This window comes from Bos indicus, chromosome 5 (genome assembly GCF_029378745.1).
Source record: "Bos indicus isolate NIAB-ARS_2022 breed Sahiwal x Tharparkar chromosome 5, NIAB-ARS_B.indTharparkar_mat_pri_1.0, whole genome shotgun sequence".
Taxonomy (NCBI): Eukaryota; Metazoa; Chordata; class Mammalia; order Artiodactyla; family Bovidae; genus Bos; species Bos indicus.
In genome coordinates this window covers 10,015,599-10,033,317 of record NC_091764.1, presented here as the reverse complement: position 1 = coordinate 10,033,317, position 17,719 = coordinate 10,015,599, and the positions used below count along the sequence as shown (strand labels likewise).

At 39.4% G+C, this 17,719-nt stretch overlaps 1 protein-coding gene across 1 annotated transcript in view; it reads right to left on the bottom strand.

Moving 5' to 3' along the window:
• The window catches only part of OTOGL (otogelin like), a 175,505-nt gene that overhangs the window by 26,153 nt on the left and 131,633 nt on the right, over positions 1-17,719 (bottom strand). The window contains exons 42-46 of the mRNA XM_070788849.1: positions 11,623-11,812; positions 9,113-9,327; positions 4,460-4,601; positions 1,791-1,976; positions 175-387 (exon numbers count right to left, since the gene is read on the bottom strand). Of these exons, the coding sequence (XP_070644950.1) occupies positions 175-387; positions 1,791-1,976; positions 4,460-4,601; positions 9,113-9,327; positions 11,623-11,812 (946 nt within the window). The remainder of the gene's footprint in view (positions 1-174; positions 388-1,790; positions 1,977-4,459; positions 4,602-9,112; positions 9,328-11,622; positions 11,813-17,719) is intronic.

Here is a 17,719-nt window from a genome sequence, read left to right as displayed (position 1 = left end):
AATGAGGTAAAACTTGCTTTGAGAAAGTGTAAGTGACATTTATGGCAATAGTTACTTTAACCGTGTACATTTTTTTTTTAACACCAAGCATCATACATGCCCCGTTTTTTCTCAAAGAATATCAACATATTTTGTGGCATTAATAGACTGTAAGGCTTCAGCCTGCATACATACTGCAAACTTCCTTTGAACAGCAGGTCCACCTATCAGTGAAGCCCAGGATGACTTCAGCTTCTCGTTCACAAACTGGCGAGGGCTGTTCATCGCATTCAGGTTCTATGGGAATGATGCTTCCATTCGCGAAACATTTGTACAGGGCACATTCGTCAGTGCCCCCATTCCAAACTTCACCAGCAGTTCGAGGCTGGTCTTCACTATCAGTGCATGCTTAAAAAGACAGTCAATGTTATATCACTTAGAACTTGGGCACGAAAATAAATCAAGCTGCGATGTTTTGACTTCAGACTGTGACTTGGTCCATGGGCACAGGGAACCCGTCATGTTATCTACCTTTTCGCAGCTTCTTCTTTTTGTTCATCAACTGCTAGCTTACATTTTTCTTGAATGAACTTTTTGTAGTCCATGGAAAATATTTTTCCCTTCTACAACTGTCTGTAAATTTGCATGACCTCTTCTATAAATAAGATGATCTGCTAATTATTTTGTATTCAAGTCTCGCTAGTACAATTTATTTAGCTTAAACAAACTCAGTAACATAAATTTAAATTAGTTTTAAAATATTAACTATAAAAACTAAGTAGTATTAGAAAACAAGGTAGTCTCTACCTCACATTAACATGTTTGTCATAGCACAATTCAAAAAATTCCAGCTTTAAAATCTACATGTGAAAAGTAGGCAGTCAAGCAAATATTGTTTAATGACTCTGTTCATTTTATTATAAACATTTTACTTTATGACAAATATAGCCCTCTAGTAGTTCTTTAAGGATAATAAAGATAAATGAAGTGATCACCATATTCCAAGCTTCCAATGGACTTTTCTTTATTTACTACCAAACCAATCTCTCAGGTCCCTAAAAACAAATATAAGCATGCCTGTGTAGTCTCAAATTCTTCCACAAATATTTTCTCAATGGCAAATACAAACTTGTTTCTGCAACTATATATGCATTTGCTGCTGCTTGCCTTCCCCTTTAATTATAATCTTTACTTTTGACCATAACAAAGACCCCTGTGATAGATAAAAAGCGCTGTATGGCAATTTTCTCAGTTTTGCACTTTTTCAAATCCACAACCACCATGGAGACTATGTGTCAAAATGGGTTGAAAATGAAAGCAGAAATACTCAATGTTTTCTCCCAGATACTAACACTTTCTGAAACTTCTTGAGTGCTTATTTTTCCCTAGGCACTGTTGTAAAATCCTTTCTATTTTTTTGTGTATCCTCGCACTAACCTTGTGGTATAAGTCCTATTACTTTCCACATTTTGCAGATGCACAACTTCAGGCTCATGTAAAGCAGAGTCATTAATACATGAAATAACTGGAATTTCAATTCAGTCCACATACTATTCTCTTCATTCTTAATTTGCCATATTCTTTTCCAGTTATTATAGGCATAAGTAAAAATAAAACATATTACCACTGAAGCTCCCAGTTTGGGCAACTTTGATTGAAATCATATTACAATCGAACAACATACTTGTTTCCTTTCCAACACTTAGGCGAACTTTAATTAATCCTTTCAGCACTTTTCTCCAAGATTTAAAAAAAGTCTTATTTGTTTATTTCCTGGGTCCCTAAGGTGTTGTTTTTACTTTTCTGCTTACCACATTCTTTCTCTGGAATACACTGAGTTGAATCTGGCCTGTGAAGAATGGTTCCATTTTTGCACACACAGTCTTCTCTTAAATTCAAACATGAAGAATGTCCATAGAACCATCTGTTCAGACATGTTCTTGCTTCACAAGGTCGCACACAGGGTTGATATTCCTTCCCCTCTGGACAAGTCAGAGCTAAGAATAACCGAGGACAGAATTTGCTAATGATAAAAGTGACCTATTTGAATTCTAGTAAGAGGAAGAAATGTCAGTTTTCTCTCTGAAAGTAAATTTTTGCACACTTTCAGCCTCTTCCAAATCCATTTTTCAGTATTACGTATCCATAAATTAGAAACAATCAATGAGTATTTTTGAGCATCTTCCAGGTGTCCAGCTAGTATTAAGTTACAGTAGGGAAAGTTCATCTGATTTATATCAAATAAATACTACCAACAGGCAGCCCAAGTTTGGCTGGCATAAATATAGAGTCAACTATTATGAAGTTATGGCTCTGTGCAGTGGGAGGAGATCCAACAGTCCACTCAGAATAAGCACAGAAATATGTTTTAACTATGCAACTCAACCAAGTCCTAAAAAAGAAAAATGCCGCATATTTAGGCTTAATCCTTCACTGTCAAAAGAATCTACTGTTGCTGAGCAGTTTCTAAATGATGTTTCAGAGAATTCGTGTTGCTTTTACATGATCTTAAAAAGTCATACTCACAAAAAAAATGAACATGCAGATGGCAGGGGTGTAAACCAGTAAGATATTAGTGGAGAAAAATTTCACAATCTAGTGATATTGAAGATGTCATATGTTCCCAGTGAATCAAGCAACCCCACTCTTGAATAGTGATTACCTTTGGGGGAAAATACCCTGATCCTGGGGAAAACTGAAGGAAGGAGAAGGGGATGACAGAGGACAAGATGGTTGGATGGCATCACCGACTGGATGGACATGAGTCTGAGCAAGCTCCTGGAGTTGCTGATGGACAGGGAAGCCTGGCATGCTGCAGTTCATGGGGTCAGAAAGAGTCTGGCACAACTGAGCAACTGAACAACAACACCTGGGGCTGTGGGGAGAGGAGAGGACTGGAGAGAGCACACCAGGAGCTGCTTTATTTCCGAAGTGGAATCATGTAACTAGAGTCTCCAATATATTATTTTTCTATGTATTCTACTTGGGGAGGCAAGAGATGAAAATGTTTCACTGTTGAGTATGGTGCTGGCTGTAGTTTTGTCAAATATGGTCTTTATTCTGTTGAGCTGTGTTCCCTCTGTATGCAGCTTGTTGAGAGAGTTTTATCATCAGTGGATGCTGAATTTTGTCAAAAGCTTTTTTTTAAAAAAACTATTGAGATGATTTTTACTCTTCAGTTGGGTAATGTGGCTTATCACAATGATTGATTGCAGATACTGAACCATCACTGGCATCCCTAGGGGTAAATCCCTTCATCAGAATGCATGATTCTTTTAACGTTTTGTTGAGTTCAGTTTGCTGTTTTATTGAGGGCTTTTGTATCTATGTTCATCGTGATATTGAGCTGTAATTTTCTTTTCTTTGGTGTCTTTTTCTGGTTTTTGTTATCAGGGCACAATTCTCTCTGGTCTTTAGAGCTCTAGGAGTGCCCCCTACACAGCCTATGTGCACGCCTTAGCTGTGGCAGCGCCCACTACTGTGGGTGCCCTGGTAGGCCAGGCTGGCCCTTGGCCAGGAGGCTGCAATGCCACAGTGTCTGGGGGACACTGGAGGCTGGGGCAGGCTTTCTGCATGGTTGTCTGCAGATCCTGAAAGGCTTGAGGCTGGCTCTGGCTCACTGGAGGGCAGATAAGCTTCTGGAACTAACAGACAAGGGGAGGATTCCAAAACAGTCTTTTGCCAGTGCCAGTGTGATCACAGAATCAGCTCCCAAAATGGATGCTGTCAGCATCTCCACCCCCAGGGGAGTCCTAGGTGCCTCCTGCCTTTCCTGGAGGCTCTCCAACATCAGCAAGTCGTTCCTCCCCAGGGCCCTTTCAAACTACTTCCTCTGCTCTGGGACTGCGAGCACAGGCAATTTTTGCATTTGCTTTAAGGGCAGAGTCTCTATTTCCTATAGCTCTCCAGCTTTCTCAAGCATAAGCCCTACTGGTTTTCAAAGCCAGAAGTTCTGGGGACCCCTCTTCCTGGTGCAGAACTTCTAGGCTGGGGAGGCCAAAGTGGGGCTTAGACTTCTCACGTCTTAGGAAGGAGGTCTACAACTGTGTATACCTTCTGTTTGTGGGTCACAGACCAAGGGGTATGGGTCCTGACTATACTGTATCTCTGCCTCTCCCACCCATTCTGATGTTGTTCTTTTCTTATCTCTTTATCTGTAAAATATCTTTTCGGCTAGTGTTCTGGTCAGTTGCATAGATAGTTCATCTGTAAGTAATTGTAATTTTGGTACGTCTGTTGAAGGAGGGGAATTCAGGGTCTTGCTACTCCATCTTCTTGACCCTCCCCCTTACTTTAAATTTATACCAGGATAAAAACAGAAGTTGCTTAAGGGGGAGCGATGACCTCTAACTATAGTTTACATTTACATTCATTTTATTCTTACAAAATTATTTTGTGATGAAAATAAAAAGAGATATGAATGCAAAAAAACTGAAATGTTAGATTGTTGGAAAATACAGTTTGCAGTTGTACTACTTACAGCAGTAATCAGGTGTTCTCCATGGAATACAAATGCCAAACTTGTTGCATACAGCCACATATGCAGAAAGGGCATCACATTCATGGTTCCAAAAATAGGTATAATTGATCCACATCTTTTCACAAAAGTCTCGTGGTGAAACCTAGAGACACATTGTGCCCTGGGATAAGTTATGTTATTTTAGGTATCTGATGACCTAAATCAAATCCCTTATGATTATACAGTGGAAGTGACAAATAGATTCAAGGGATTATGTCTGATAGACAGAGTGCCTGAAGAACTATGGACAGAGGTTCATGACATTGTACATGAGGTAGTGATCAAGACCATCCCTAAGAAAAAGAAATGTAAAAAGCAAAATAGTATACTGAGGAGGATTTACAAATAGCTCAGAAAAGAAGAGAAGCTAAATGCAAAAGAGAAAAGGAAAGATATATCCATTTGAATGCAGAGTTCCAAAGAATAGCAAAGAGAGATAAGAAAACCTTCCTCAGTGATCAATGCAAAGAAATAGAGGAAAACAATAAAGTGGGAAAGACTAGAGATCTCTTCAAGAAAAGTAGAGATACCAAGGGAACATTTCATGCAAAGATGGGCTCAGTAAAGAACTGAAATGGTACGGATCAAACAGAAGCAGAAGATATTAAGAAGAGGTGGCAAAAACACACAGAACTATACAAAAAAGATCTTTATGACCCAGATACCCATGATGGTGTGATCAATCACCTAGAGCCAGACATCCTGGAATGTGAAGTCAAGTGGGCCTTAGAAAGCATCACTACGAACAAAGCTAGTGGAGGTGATGAAATTCCAGTTGAGCTACTTCAAATCCTGAAAGATGATGCTGTGAAAGTGTTGTACTCAACATACCAACAAATTTGGAAAACTTGGCAGTGGCCACAGGACTGGAAAAGGTCAGTTTTCATTCCAGTCCCAAAGAAAGGCAATGCCAAAGAATGCTCAAACTACCACACAATTGCACTCATCTCACACTCTAGCAAAGTAATGCTCAAAATTCTCCAACCCAAGCTTCAGTGTTACGTGAACCATGAACTTCAAGATGTTCAAGCTAGATTTAGAAAACGCAGAGGAACCAGAGATCACATTGCCAACATCTGTTGGATCATCAAAAACACAAGAGAGTTCCAGAAAAGCATCTATTTCTGCTTTATTGACTATGCCAAAGCCTTTGGCTGTGTGGATCACAACAAACTCTGGAAAATTCTTAAAGAGATGGAATACCAGACCACCTTACCTGTCTCCTGAGAAATCTTTGTGCAGGTCAAGAAGCAACAGTTAGATCTGGACATGTAACAACAGACTTGTTCCAAATTGGGAAAGGAATACGTCAAGGCTGTATATTGTCACCCTGCTTATTTAACTTATATGCAGAGTACATCATGAGAAACCCTGAGGTGAATAAAGCACAAGCTGGAATCAAGATTTCTGGGAGAAATATCAATAACCTCAGATATGCAGATGACACCACACTTATGGCAGAAGAAGAACCAAAGACCCTCTTGATGAAATGAAAGAGGAGAGTGAAAAATTCAACATTCAGAAAACTAAGATCATGGCATCTGGTCCCATCATCTCATGGCAGATAGATGGGGGGACAATGGAAACAATGAGAGACTTTATTTTGGGGGGCTCCAAAATCACTGCAGATAGTGATTGCAGCCATGAAATTAAAAGATGCTTGTTACTTGGAAGAAAAGAAAAGAAAAAGAAAAAGCTAGAGTGTGTATTAAAAAGCAGAGACAGTACTTTACCAACAAAGGTCCGTCTAGTCAAAGCCTTGGTTTTTCCAGTAGTCATGTATGGATGTGAGAATTGGACTATAAAGAAAGCTGAGTTCCAAAGAATTGATGCTTTTGAACTGTGGTGTTGGAGAAGACTCTTGACAGTCCTTTGGACTGCAAGGAGATCCAACCAGTCAATCCTAAAGGAAATCAGTCTTGAATATTCATTGGAAGGACTGATGCTGAAGCTGAAAATCCAATACTTTGGCCACCTGATGAGAAGAACTGACTCATTGGAAAAGACCCTGATGCTGGGAAAGATTGAGGGCAGGAGGAGAAGGGGACAACAGAGAATGAGACTGTTGCATGGCATCACCGACATGATGCACATGAGTTTGAGTAGGCTCCGGGAGTTGGGGACGGACAGGAAAGCCTTGTGTGCTGCCATCCATGGGGTTGTAAAGACTGAGACATGATTGAGCGACTGAACTGAACTGAACTGAAGGCCCTAAGCTAGATTGATTTTTGATTCTCCAAGACTAAAACTATTTGGAGAATCAAAAGGTAGTAGCAAGTCAATATTTGTAACAGTTCCTCTTTGACCTTAGATCTTTAAAGTTGCGTAATATTAGATGTAACTTCTGAATTTATAATTGTTTAAACACACAGTTTAGATAAGATAAATGTTATCTGTGCATGCTAAGTCGCTTCAGTCATGTCTGACTCTTTGAGACCCTAGGGACTGTAGCCCACCAGGGTCCTCTGTCCATGGGATTCTCCAGGAAAGGATACTGGAGTGGATTGCCATGCCCTTCTCCAGGGGATCTTCCTGATCCAGCAGTTGAACCCATGTCTCTTACATCTCCTGTACTGGCAGATGGATCTCATAGTTAAAGCCTATATATAGAAGCAAGAGGCGTCACCATGCTTAAAGAGATCAGAAGCGGGCAGTGTTCCAGCTTAGGACACTGCAGGCATAAAAGCCCATGCACAGGAAAATCTTGAAATAGTGAAACAGTTGAAAGGAGACTGAAATGCCTGGACCTTAGACAACCAGAAAAGTGTAGCACAAGGGGAAGCTGGAAAAGCAGGCAGGCCAAAGCACAAAGGAAATTATAAGCCCTGATAAGAAGTTAAGAATGAATTCTAAGAGTAAGTGAAAGACCCCGAAGGATTTTAGGTAGAGAAATAATCCAATTGTGTTTCCATTTTCAAAAGATCATCTGCCTACTATGTGGACATTTGCAAACGAAGATGAATATTAGAAGTAGGAAAACTAAATAAACAGTACCCCTTCTTTTGCTGTCAAATTCACTGGGACGATCTGAAGGGAAAGCTGGGACTATCAGAGATTAAATAATATCTTGGGTTGCTTCACTATGCCTTGAATAGTCAAGCTGAAAAGTCTCCTGATTTAATAATCAATCTTATAAGTTCCCAGTTAAAAAAGCAATTTTTTAAAGTTGTTATGCTTTAAAAAGATAGATTACAATGGCACTGAGATGAGTTTAAAATTATTTGCAATTTTTTTCATTTTTATACACATGCACTTTAAAACATAAACATTTAAAATGTATTTGCCTGCCAATCTCTGAGTAAAACTGAAGCCCCAGAAAGATGCACCATTTTTATCCCATGACTTTCCCTCAGGAAACTCATAGCACAGGCTGAGATCTATGGCGTCCACAGTCAGCAGAGGAACACAGAAGATCCTGCAGAGTGGAGTCCTTCTGCTTTGACAGTTCACTCGCTCTCCTTCCCAGACTCCTCCCCGTAGTCTTGCATTAAGCTATTTCAATGTTTTCCTAACACAGTCATTTCTAGCAACCCAGCTCCTGTCATACTGTTTTCTTTGCCTCGGTCTCCCTTCCTCCCTCTTCTCTCCTGGCAAACATCCTTCCAAATAATTCAAATGTCTGAAACTCTGGGAAGTCTTCTAATGTGGGCTCCTATTCATCTTCACAGTGTATACTGTGATGAATCTGTTCACGGACTTGCCTTCCTTCTAAACTTTTTGAGAGCAAGGAGAGGGTCTTACTCATCTTTGTATCATAGGAGTTATAGTAGGAACACGGTTCCTAGTAGGTGCTTGATACTCACCAACTTTTCATTTAATGATTCATGAAATGCTGTATTTGCTTGTCCTTTGTTTCTAACAATGAATCCTTTTTTAAAAAACAATACAGGTTGTTTAAATATCCACTATTCTAAAGGACATCAGTCCTGGGTATTCTTAGAAGGAATGATGCTAAAGCTGAAACTCCAGTACTTTGGCCACCTCATGCGAAGAGTTGACTCATTGGAAAAGACTCTGATGCTGGGAGGGATTGTGGGCAGGAGGAGAAGAGACAACAGAGGATGAGATGGCTGGATGGCATCACTTACTCAAAGGACGGGAGTCTGAGTGAACTCTGGGAGTTGGTGATGGACAGGAAGGCCTGGCATGCTGCAATTCATGGGGTCACAAAGAGTCAGACATGACTGAGCGACTGAACTGAACTGAATTGAGTCACCTAAAGTCAGGAAGTTAGAGACTAACAAAGAACAATTAAATTAAATATGTGGCAGATTCTGTTATAAGTCTACACCTCAGAGTTGACTAACGCCTCACTGTCTTGGGTTTTATACTGAGTTATTGAGTGGCATTCATCTCTCTCCTCTGTAGGAATTTATTCATAGGACAATGTTTCATTTTTCTTGAAAGCTGGAGACACAGGTCATTAAAATACATAAGGGAAAAGATAGTTATTCTTCCTGTTCTGTAAGTCAATAAACAGTGAATGATTTTGAATTCCCCTGGGGATAAACTATTCTTAGTGGAAGAACATCATGGCAAGAACAAGAATTTATTGGCTTTTACTCTCAACATATCTGACACAACAGTTCTGATTTATGGTTGCTTTCAACTTACTGCATCATGACATGGGGTGAAAACTCTTCTATTTAATAACTCAATGCAGTGACTGCAGTCTTGCTCAGTACAATTCCTAGCAGGCCTTCTTGTTGTTACTTTAAATGATTTCTCAATTTCCCAGCTCTCAATAAACAATTCTATGTCTTCCATATTTGTAATGATTGTGCCATTTTGCATCCTTAGATCATCATCTGGATCTTCATTGCAAATTCCTAAAAAGATGTGTGACATTTAGAAGAAAATGCTTTTAACTTTAACCTAGTATAGCCAGCAGAAATAAATCAACTCAATAACTGCTTTAAAATGAATAAATAATTTACTGAATCAAGTACCAAATTTATGTCCTTTGACTCTAATGTTGATGGATTTTTTTAAAAAATTACACATGGATTATATAGTGTAGACCTTTCTTAGCCAGATAAGAAAGAAACCATGATCCTAGAAGTTAAGATTTGTGAAAAGATCATAGGAGAAGAAAGAGAAGATTGATTCTGTCTCAGTGCTCTTTCACTATTACCACTATCTCCTAATTTAAGAAGTAGTTCTTAAATCTGACAAGGTATTCCCCAGCCTAGTGGGCATAACTTACTTTTTATCTAGTCAAGTGCAGAGCCAAGGAAAGTAGAAAGAAGTGAACCTAGATCCTGATCATACCTTACCTGAATTCCACTCTACTCTAAGATATAATTTTTTCTTAATTCCTAAGACTCCTAGCTATAAAAAACATGAATTAAACATTTTTTTCAAGTATCAAATCTTAATCCTCAAGCAGTTATATCAAGATCAATAAGGGTTTCAGCTGCCATAGTTGCACCATACCTGTAAATATACAGGAGACTGAATACAGTGGAAAAAAATAAATAACCAAAGCAAACAAACAAAAATAAAAATACCTCAAGTTAAGCCAACTATACTGTAAAACAGCTATTTTAAAAGTCTAAACTCTCCTGGGGAAAGGTAATTGCTAGTCAAAATATGTTTCATTGCACCTCCAGCCACCACTCCTGCAGACTTCACAGTTCTTTGTAGAACAAGTTGTCAATATAGACCTCCCATTCTGGTGTCCAGGCTCAATTTGGGTCACGACAACTCTATCAGCCAGCACCCTGCTTTTCTTTAAAGAAACCACCTCTCTCCCACTGTAGAAGTTTAGAGGGTGATGTTTGTTAGCAAAAAGGTGACCCTAGCCCCTTCTCTGTAATGATTAGCTAAGAATCCAGTTAGCACGCTGTCTCCATAAAAGACAAGGTGACAGTAAAAGAAGAAAACAAGCATGAAAAGCAAACAGAAGTCATAGCACACAGAAGTGATAAACCAGAAAACATATGCATTCCCAATGTCTCTGAGTTATTATTCAGTGATACCTATTCAATTTTTATGCACACACAATTCAGTGCATACTCAATAACTATTTCCGCAACGATGACTTAAGTCACCAGAGAAGGTTGTGCTATGTTTAGCATGCTCTAAGCAGGCAAGAAAATTATCAACCACTTTAGCCAAATTTTCCACTAAAGGCTTTACATTTTTTAAGAAGAAATTTGGGTATTTCAGGCAGTTTGTTGAGAGCGAGGACCTGGTCTATTTCTTTTGAGTCGTTGGTATGAAGCATAAGGTCAGATGCTCAGAAACTCATCCATAAACTTTTACTCAATTAATATTTAGTGAGCTTAAAATAGGTATATTTGTGCTAAGCTAATATTTATTGACTGCATTAAACAATGTTTTCAGAGTGTTACATTAACTTTCACATTCAATTCTAACAACAATCTTGAAGGTGGATTTTACTATTCCCATCTGAAAGATAAGGAAACTGATGTTCACTTAAACACCTGTAAAGGGGATATCGCCTAGCAGACACCAGTCAGAATTTTTTTTTTTATGCACCTAGAGATATTTCTAATTTGTTTCCTTTGGCTTGTAACTATGTATCTATATAACATATTGTGATATGAAACCTAAGCATAAAGGCACATCTAGGCTTTACACTTCATAACAAAACTGGGACTAATATTCAGAACATTGTGCTCCCTGAATATACCTTTCAAGATGACTTAACTAAGCTTTCTTTGATGTCAAACTTTAAAAAGTAAGTAAGAAACAAAGTTTTTCATCATTCTATGCCTCATTTTTATCACTTATAAATTAACACTGGTGCCTACTTATTAGGGTTACTGCTAGAATCGAATGAGATAAAGTTTGTAAAATAATGCGTGAGATTTCATTAATGTGCATAAAGATGAGATAGTAGGAATGCAAACAGTATTGTAGCAACAGTGGTAAGAATGTATCTCTAAAAAACACCCAAGTTGAACTGTATTATCTTGCTTCTTCCTTTCCATTTATAGAAAGACATTGTTTCCTTCAGTATTCACATGAGGTACTGAAAGTTAGTAATATCTCTTCAGTCCAAATAAAGCAGGGAATGAGCGGCCAAAGCTGTGTAATGTGAACAGAAAAAAAAAAAAAAAAGAAGAAGAAACAGATATTTGAAAAGCAGTGCTCACCACAAAGTCCTTCTGTGTAGGATGACAAATTAAATTGAGAGCCAAAATGAATGTCTACGATCCCCGTAAGATGAGTCCACTTTATGATTAGTCCAGCTGGAGTAGCAATCACATACATTGAACCAGAATCCTCTATGGACAGATCTTGATTTGAAAAGGGCAAAGGCACAACAGCAGAATCCACCTCTACCTAAAATGACATAATGCATGTACACCTGTTAGAGCGATGTTTACGCTTTAATATACACCCTGTGGTGTCAGTTCCTCAGAACTCCTAAATTCTTGTATTGTTCTTTCGTGTCTTGTTATATTCAATATCTGGGGGCGTCCCAGGTGGCTCAGTGGTAAAGAATCCGCCTGCCAATGCAGGGGATGTGGCGGGAGCCTCGGGTTCAATCCCTGGGTTGAGAAGATGCCCTGGAGAAGGAAATGGTAACCCACTCCAGTATTCCTGCCTGGAAAACCCCATGAACAGAGGATCTCAGTGGGCTACAGTCCATGGGGCCACGGAAGAGCCAGACACTACTCAGCGAGTAAACGGCAACAGTGCCCTTTGTTTTATACAAAACCAAGCCTTCCTCTAAGTTCTATACTATTTTAATTTGCTTCCCTCAATATATGTTGATTACACTATTACTTCCTAATATAAATTTAAGATAAAGCTTTTTATCGGACTTCCATGGTGGCTCAGACAGTAGAGCGTCTGTCTGAGGTCTTTAATCTGGGTTCTCTCTTTGATCTAAATAAGTGTTTCTTTACTTATAATGCTCATAACAACCACCTGTGAGGCTTGGTAAAGATTAGGATTTTCAGAAATTCTACTTTCCAAGTTTCAGCTGGATTCCAGATTTTATATTTTTAACATGCTTTCTTTGTAATACTACTATAAGCAATCTAAGGATTTTACTTTGAAAACAGTGCTTTAAATAACAGTGATGACAATGAACCACGAGCTATATAACTATCAGTAAAATTCTCAAATTTATACCTAACTAACCATCCAATTTCTAATCTTTAAATCTTCCTCATACTGCTACCCTCAAGCTGAAACATCCTTTGCCTGCTGAATTTCTACTCATTCTTTAAGATTTATCTCAGGTGTCACTTCTCCAAAAATATCTATTTGACCCTCCTATACACAGCATTTAAATGAGCCTTATCTCTGTTTCCATGATATCTTGGTCATGACTCTTATCATTTTGGCTACTGCTGCCTTTAGTTGGCAAAAAAATTACATGTACGCACCCCACACACAACTGCAAGTTACTTGAGATCAGGAACTGTTTCATTTTATCACATAAACTCACTAAATGATTTTTTAAGTTAGTAAGTTTTCAACTGAATACATGACCAATCAGCAGTTCAGCTGAAGCTGAAAATAAGCCCTTCCACCCAAATGCTCACAACCATAGTGCTGACCAGGTTCAAGCTTATTTCCCACCCACTATTATATACCAACCTTATGAAAGTCAAAGATACATATAGATATTCTAGCATCCAAAAAAGCCATGCATTCAATTGTAAGTTTCAGTTCAGTTCAGTAGCTCAATCATGTCTGACTCTTTGTGACCCCCTGGACCGCAGCACAGCAGGCTTCCCTGTCCATCACCAACTCCCAGAACTTGTTCAAACTCATGGCCATTGAGTGAGTGATGCCATCCAAGCATCTCATCCTCTCTCGTCCCCTTCTCCTCCTGCTTTAAATCTTTCCAAGCATCAGCGTCTTTTCCAATGAGTTAGTTCTTCACATCATATGGCCAAAGTATTGGATTTTCAGCTTCAGCGTCAGTCCTTCCAATGAAATTTCAGGACTGATTTCCTTTAGGATTGACTGGTTGGATCTCCTTGCAGTCCAAGGGACTCTCAAGAGTTCTCCAACACTACTGTTGAAAAGCATCAATTCTTTGACGTTCAGCTTCCTTTAGAGTCCAACTCTCACACCCATACAGGACTATTGGAAAAACCACAGCTTTGACTAGATGGACTTTTGTTGGCAAAGTAACGTCTCTGTTTTTTAAAACGCCATCTAGGTTGGTCATAGCTTTTCTTCCAAGGAGCAAGCATCTTTTAATTTCATGGGTGCAGTCACCATCTGCAGTGATTTTGGAGCCCCAAAAAATAAAGTCTCTCATTGTTTCCATTATCTCCCCGTCTATTTTCCATAAAGTGATGGGACCAGATGCCATGATCTTAGTTTTCTGAATGTTGAGTTTTAAGCCAACTTTTTCACTTTCCTCTTTCACTTTTATTAAGAGGCTCTTTAGTTCTTCTTCACTTTCTGCCATAAGGGTGGTGTCATCTGCATATCTGAGGTTACTGATATTTCTCCCAGCAATCTTGATTGCAGCTTGTGCTTCTTGCAGCCCAGCGTTGCTCATGATGTACTCTGCATGTAAGTTAAATAAGCAGGGTGACAATATACAGCTTTGACGTACTCCCTTCCCAATTTGGAACAAGTCTGTTTTCCATGTCCAGTTCTAACTATTGCTTCTTGACCTGCACAAAGATTTCTCAGGAGGCAGGTAAGGTGGTCTGGTATTACCATCTCTAAGAATTTTCCACAATTTGTAGTGATCCACACAGTTGAAGGCTTTGGCATAGTCAATAAAGCAGAAGTTGATGCTTTTCTGGAATTCTCTTACTTTTTCAATGATCCAACAGATGTTGGCAATTTGATCTCTAGTTCCTCTGCCTTTTCTAAATCCAGCTTGAACATCTCGAAGTTCATGGTTCACATACTGTTGAAGCCTGGTTTGGAGAATTTTGAGCATTACTTTGCTAGTGTGTGAGATGAGTGCAATTGTGTGGTAGTTTGAGCATTCTTTGGCATTGCCTTTCTTTGGGATTGGAATTAAAACTGCCTTTTTCCAGTCCTGTGGCTATGGCTGAGTTTTACAAATTTGCTGGCATATTGAGTGCAGCCCTTTAACAGCATCATCTTTTAGGATTTGAAATAGCTCAACTGGAATTTGACCACCTCCATTAGTATTTTTTCATAGTGATGCTTCCTAAGGCCTACTTGACTTTACATTCCAGGATGTCTGGCTCTAAGTGAGTGATCACACCATCACGGTTATATGGGTCATGAAAATTTTTTGCATGGTTCTGTGTATTCTTGCCACCTCTTCTTAATATCTCCTGCTTCTGTTAGGTCCATATTGTTTCCTTCCTTTATTGTGCCCATCTTTGCATGAAATGTCCCCTTGGTATCTCTAATTTTCTTGACGAGATCTCTAGTCTTTCCCATTCTTGTTTTCCTCTATTTTTTTGCTTTGGTCACTGACGAAGGTTTTCTTATCTCTCCTTGCTATTCTTTGGAACTCTGCATTCAAATATGTATATCTTTCATTTTCTCCTTTGCCTTTCACTTCTTTTCTTTTCTCAGCTCTTTTTAAGGCCCCCTCAGACAACCATTTTGCCTCTTTGCATTTCTTTTTCTTGGGGATGATCTTGATCACTGCCCGCTGTACAATGTCAGGAACCTCCATCCACAGTTCTTCAGGCACTCTGTCAGGCCTAATCCCTTGAATCTATTTGTCACTTGCACTGTATAACCGTAAGGGATTTGATTTAGGTCATACCTGAATGGTGTCATTGTTTTCCCTACTTTCTTCAATTTTCGTCTGAATTTTACAATAAGGAGTTCATGATCTGAGCCACAGTCAGCTCCCCATCTTGTTTTTGCTGACTGTATACAGTTTCTCCATCTTTGGCTACAAAGAACAAAGTCAATCTGATTTCAGTATTGACCATCTGGTGATGTCCATGGGATGTCTAACACATGTCTCTTGTGTTGTTGCAAGAAGGTTTTTGCTATGTCCAGTGCTTTGTTTGACAAAACTCTGTTGGCCTTTGCCCTGCTTCATTTTGTACTCCAAGACCAAACTTGCTTGTTACTCCAGATACCTCTTGACTTCCTATTTTTGCATTCCAGTCCTATATAATGAAAAGGACATCTTTTTTGGGGTATTAGATCTAGAAGATCTTGTAAGTCTTCATAGAACTTTTCAACTTCAGCTTTTTTAGCATTACTGGTTGGGGCACAGACTTGGATTACTATGATATTGAATGGTTTGCCTTGGAAACAAACCAAGATCATTCTGTCATTTTTGAGATTGCACGCATATTCTGCATTTCAGACTCTTTATTGACTATGAGGGCTACTCCATTTCTTCTAAGGGATTCTTGCCCACAGTAGTAGATATAATGGTCATCTGAGTTAAATTTGCACATTCCAGTCCATTTTAGTTCACTGATTCCTAAAATGTCAATGTTCACTGTTGCCATCCCCTGTTTGACCACTTCCAATTTACCTTGGTTCATGGACCTAACATCCCAGGTTCCTACGCAAGATTGTTCTTTACAGCATCGGACTTTACTTTCATCACTAGTCATGTCCACAACTGGGGGTTGTTTTTTGCTTTGGCTCCGTCTCTTCATTCTTTCTGGAGTATTTCTCTACTCTTATCCAGTAGCATAATTCTCTACTCTTCCCCTACTGACCTGGGGAGTTCATTTTTCAGTGTCCTATCTTTTTGCCTTTTCATGGGGTTCTCAAGGCAATAATACTGAAGTGGTTTGCCATTCCCTTCTCCAGTGGACCACAATTTGTCAGAACTCTCCATTATGACCCGTCTGTCTTGGGTGGCCCTACATGGCATGGCTCGTAGTTTCATTGAGTTAGACAAGGCTGTGGTCCATGTGATCAGATTGATTAGTTTTCTGTGATTGTGGTTTTCATTCTGTCTGCCCTCTGATGGAGAAGGATAAGAGGCTTATGGAAGCTTCCTGATGGGAGAGACTGACTGAAAACTGGGTCTTGTTCTGATGGGCGGGGCCATGCTCAGTAAATCTTTAATCCAATTTTCTTTTGATGGGCAGGGAGGGCTGTGTTCCCTCCCTGTTGTTTGACCTGAGACCAAACTATGGTGGAGGTAATGAAGATAATGGCAACCTCCTTCAAAAGCTCCCATGCACACACTGCCGACCTCAGTGCCCCCCACCCTGCAGCAGGCCACCACCAACCCATGCCTCTGCCGGAGACTCCTGGACACTCATAGGCAAGTCTGGGTCAGTCTCCTATGGGGTCACTGCTCCTAAACTTTCTGACATTTTACTGAATATAGACTTGCTTTAACACTGTTTCGAGTTCAGAATCTATGGACCGTGCTAACAGAATTATTTCTGAAAAACACATAACATCTCAGCCATTTTGAGCTAAATCTTTACATATTGCTTTCTTCTATTTTTGAGAGCACCATGTGTTATCTGAGGGCTTCCCAGGTGGCGCTAGTGGTAAAGAATCTGCCTGCCAATGCAGGAGATTGGGTTTGATCTGTGGGTTGGGAAGACCCCTGGAGGAGGAAATGGTACCGTATTCCAATATTCTTGCCTGGAGAACCCCATGGGCAGAGTAGCCTGGTGGGCTACAGACCACGGGGTTGCAAAGAGTCAGACACGACTGAGCACGCACTGCACTATATGTCTGAGTGAGTCATCCAGCTCTCAACACTACTACTGGGGAAGCATAATTCCTTGGGATAAAGGTTTTCCCTGTAAAATCAAAAGGCTCCTTTCCAGCTTTTTAATGATGCATTGCTCTTCTCCCATTTATTTCAATAAATTTAAATATTCCTTCATTTTTTTTTTCTTATTTTAGCTATCAGTCAACAGTATCAATATTTCAAAACTACTCTTTCCATTTGTTCTCTCCATGGTCTTCATTCTGGTATTCTTGGCTGCCTGCTACTCTTTGCAACCTTATGATCCCCTCTTTCACCTCATTTCCACTTTGTCTAATTTGAAACACTAACATTAACTCTAACACTAGGAAGCTCAGCAACTCACATTCTTGAGAGAGCTTTAGAATGTTTAACATGGCAGTTTCAGTTAACCTCACAAAAGGAGAAACATTTGCAACAGTTGGGAGGTTATGGTAGGAGACACATAAGATTATGAAACACATTTTTATACTGTCCGTAAAAAGAATGATTAGACATTGTAGCAATGGAAATCCACTGATATGCTTAATTCCCCTCTTTTGGGAAATAACTGTACTTACATAATTTCTCAGTTTCATCTAAGGTAAAGACATGTT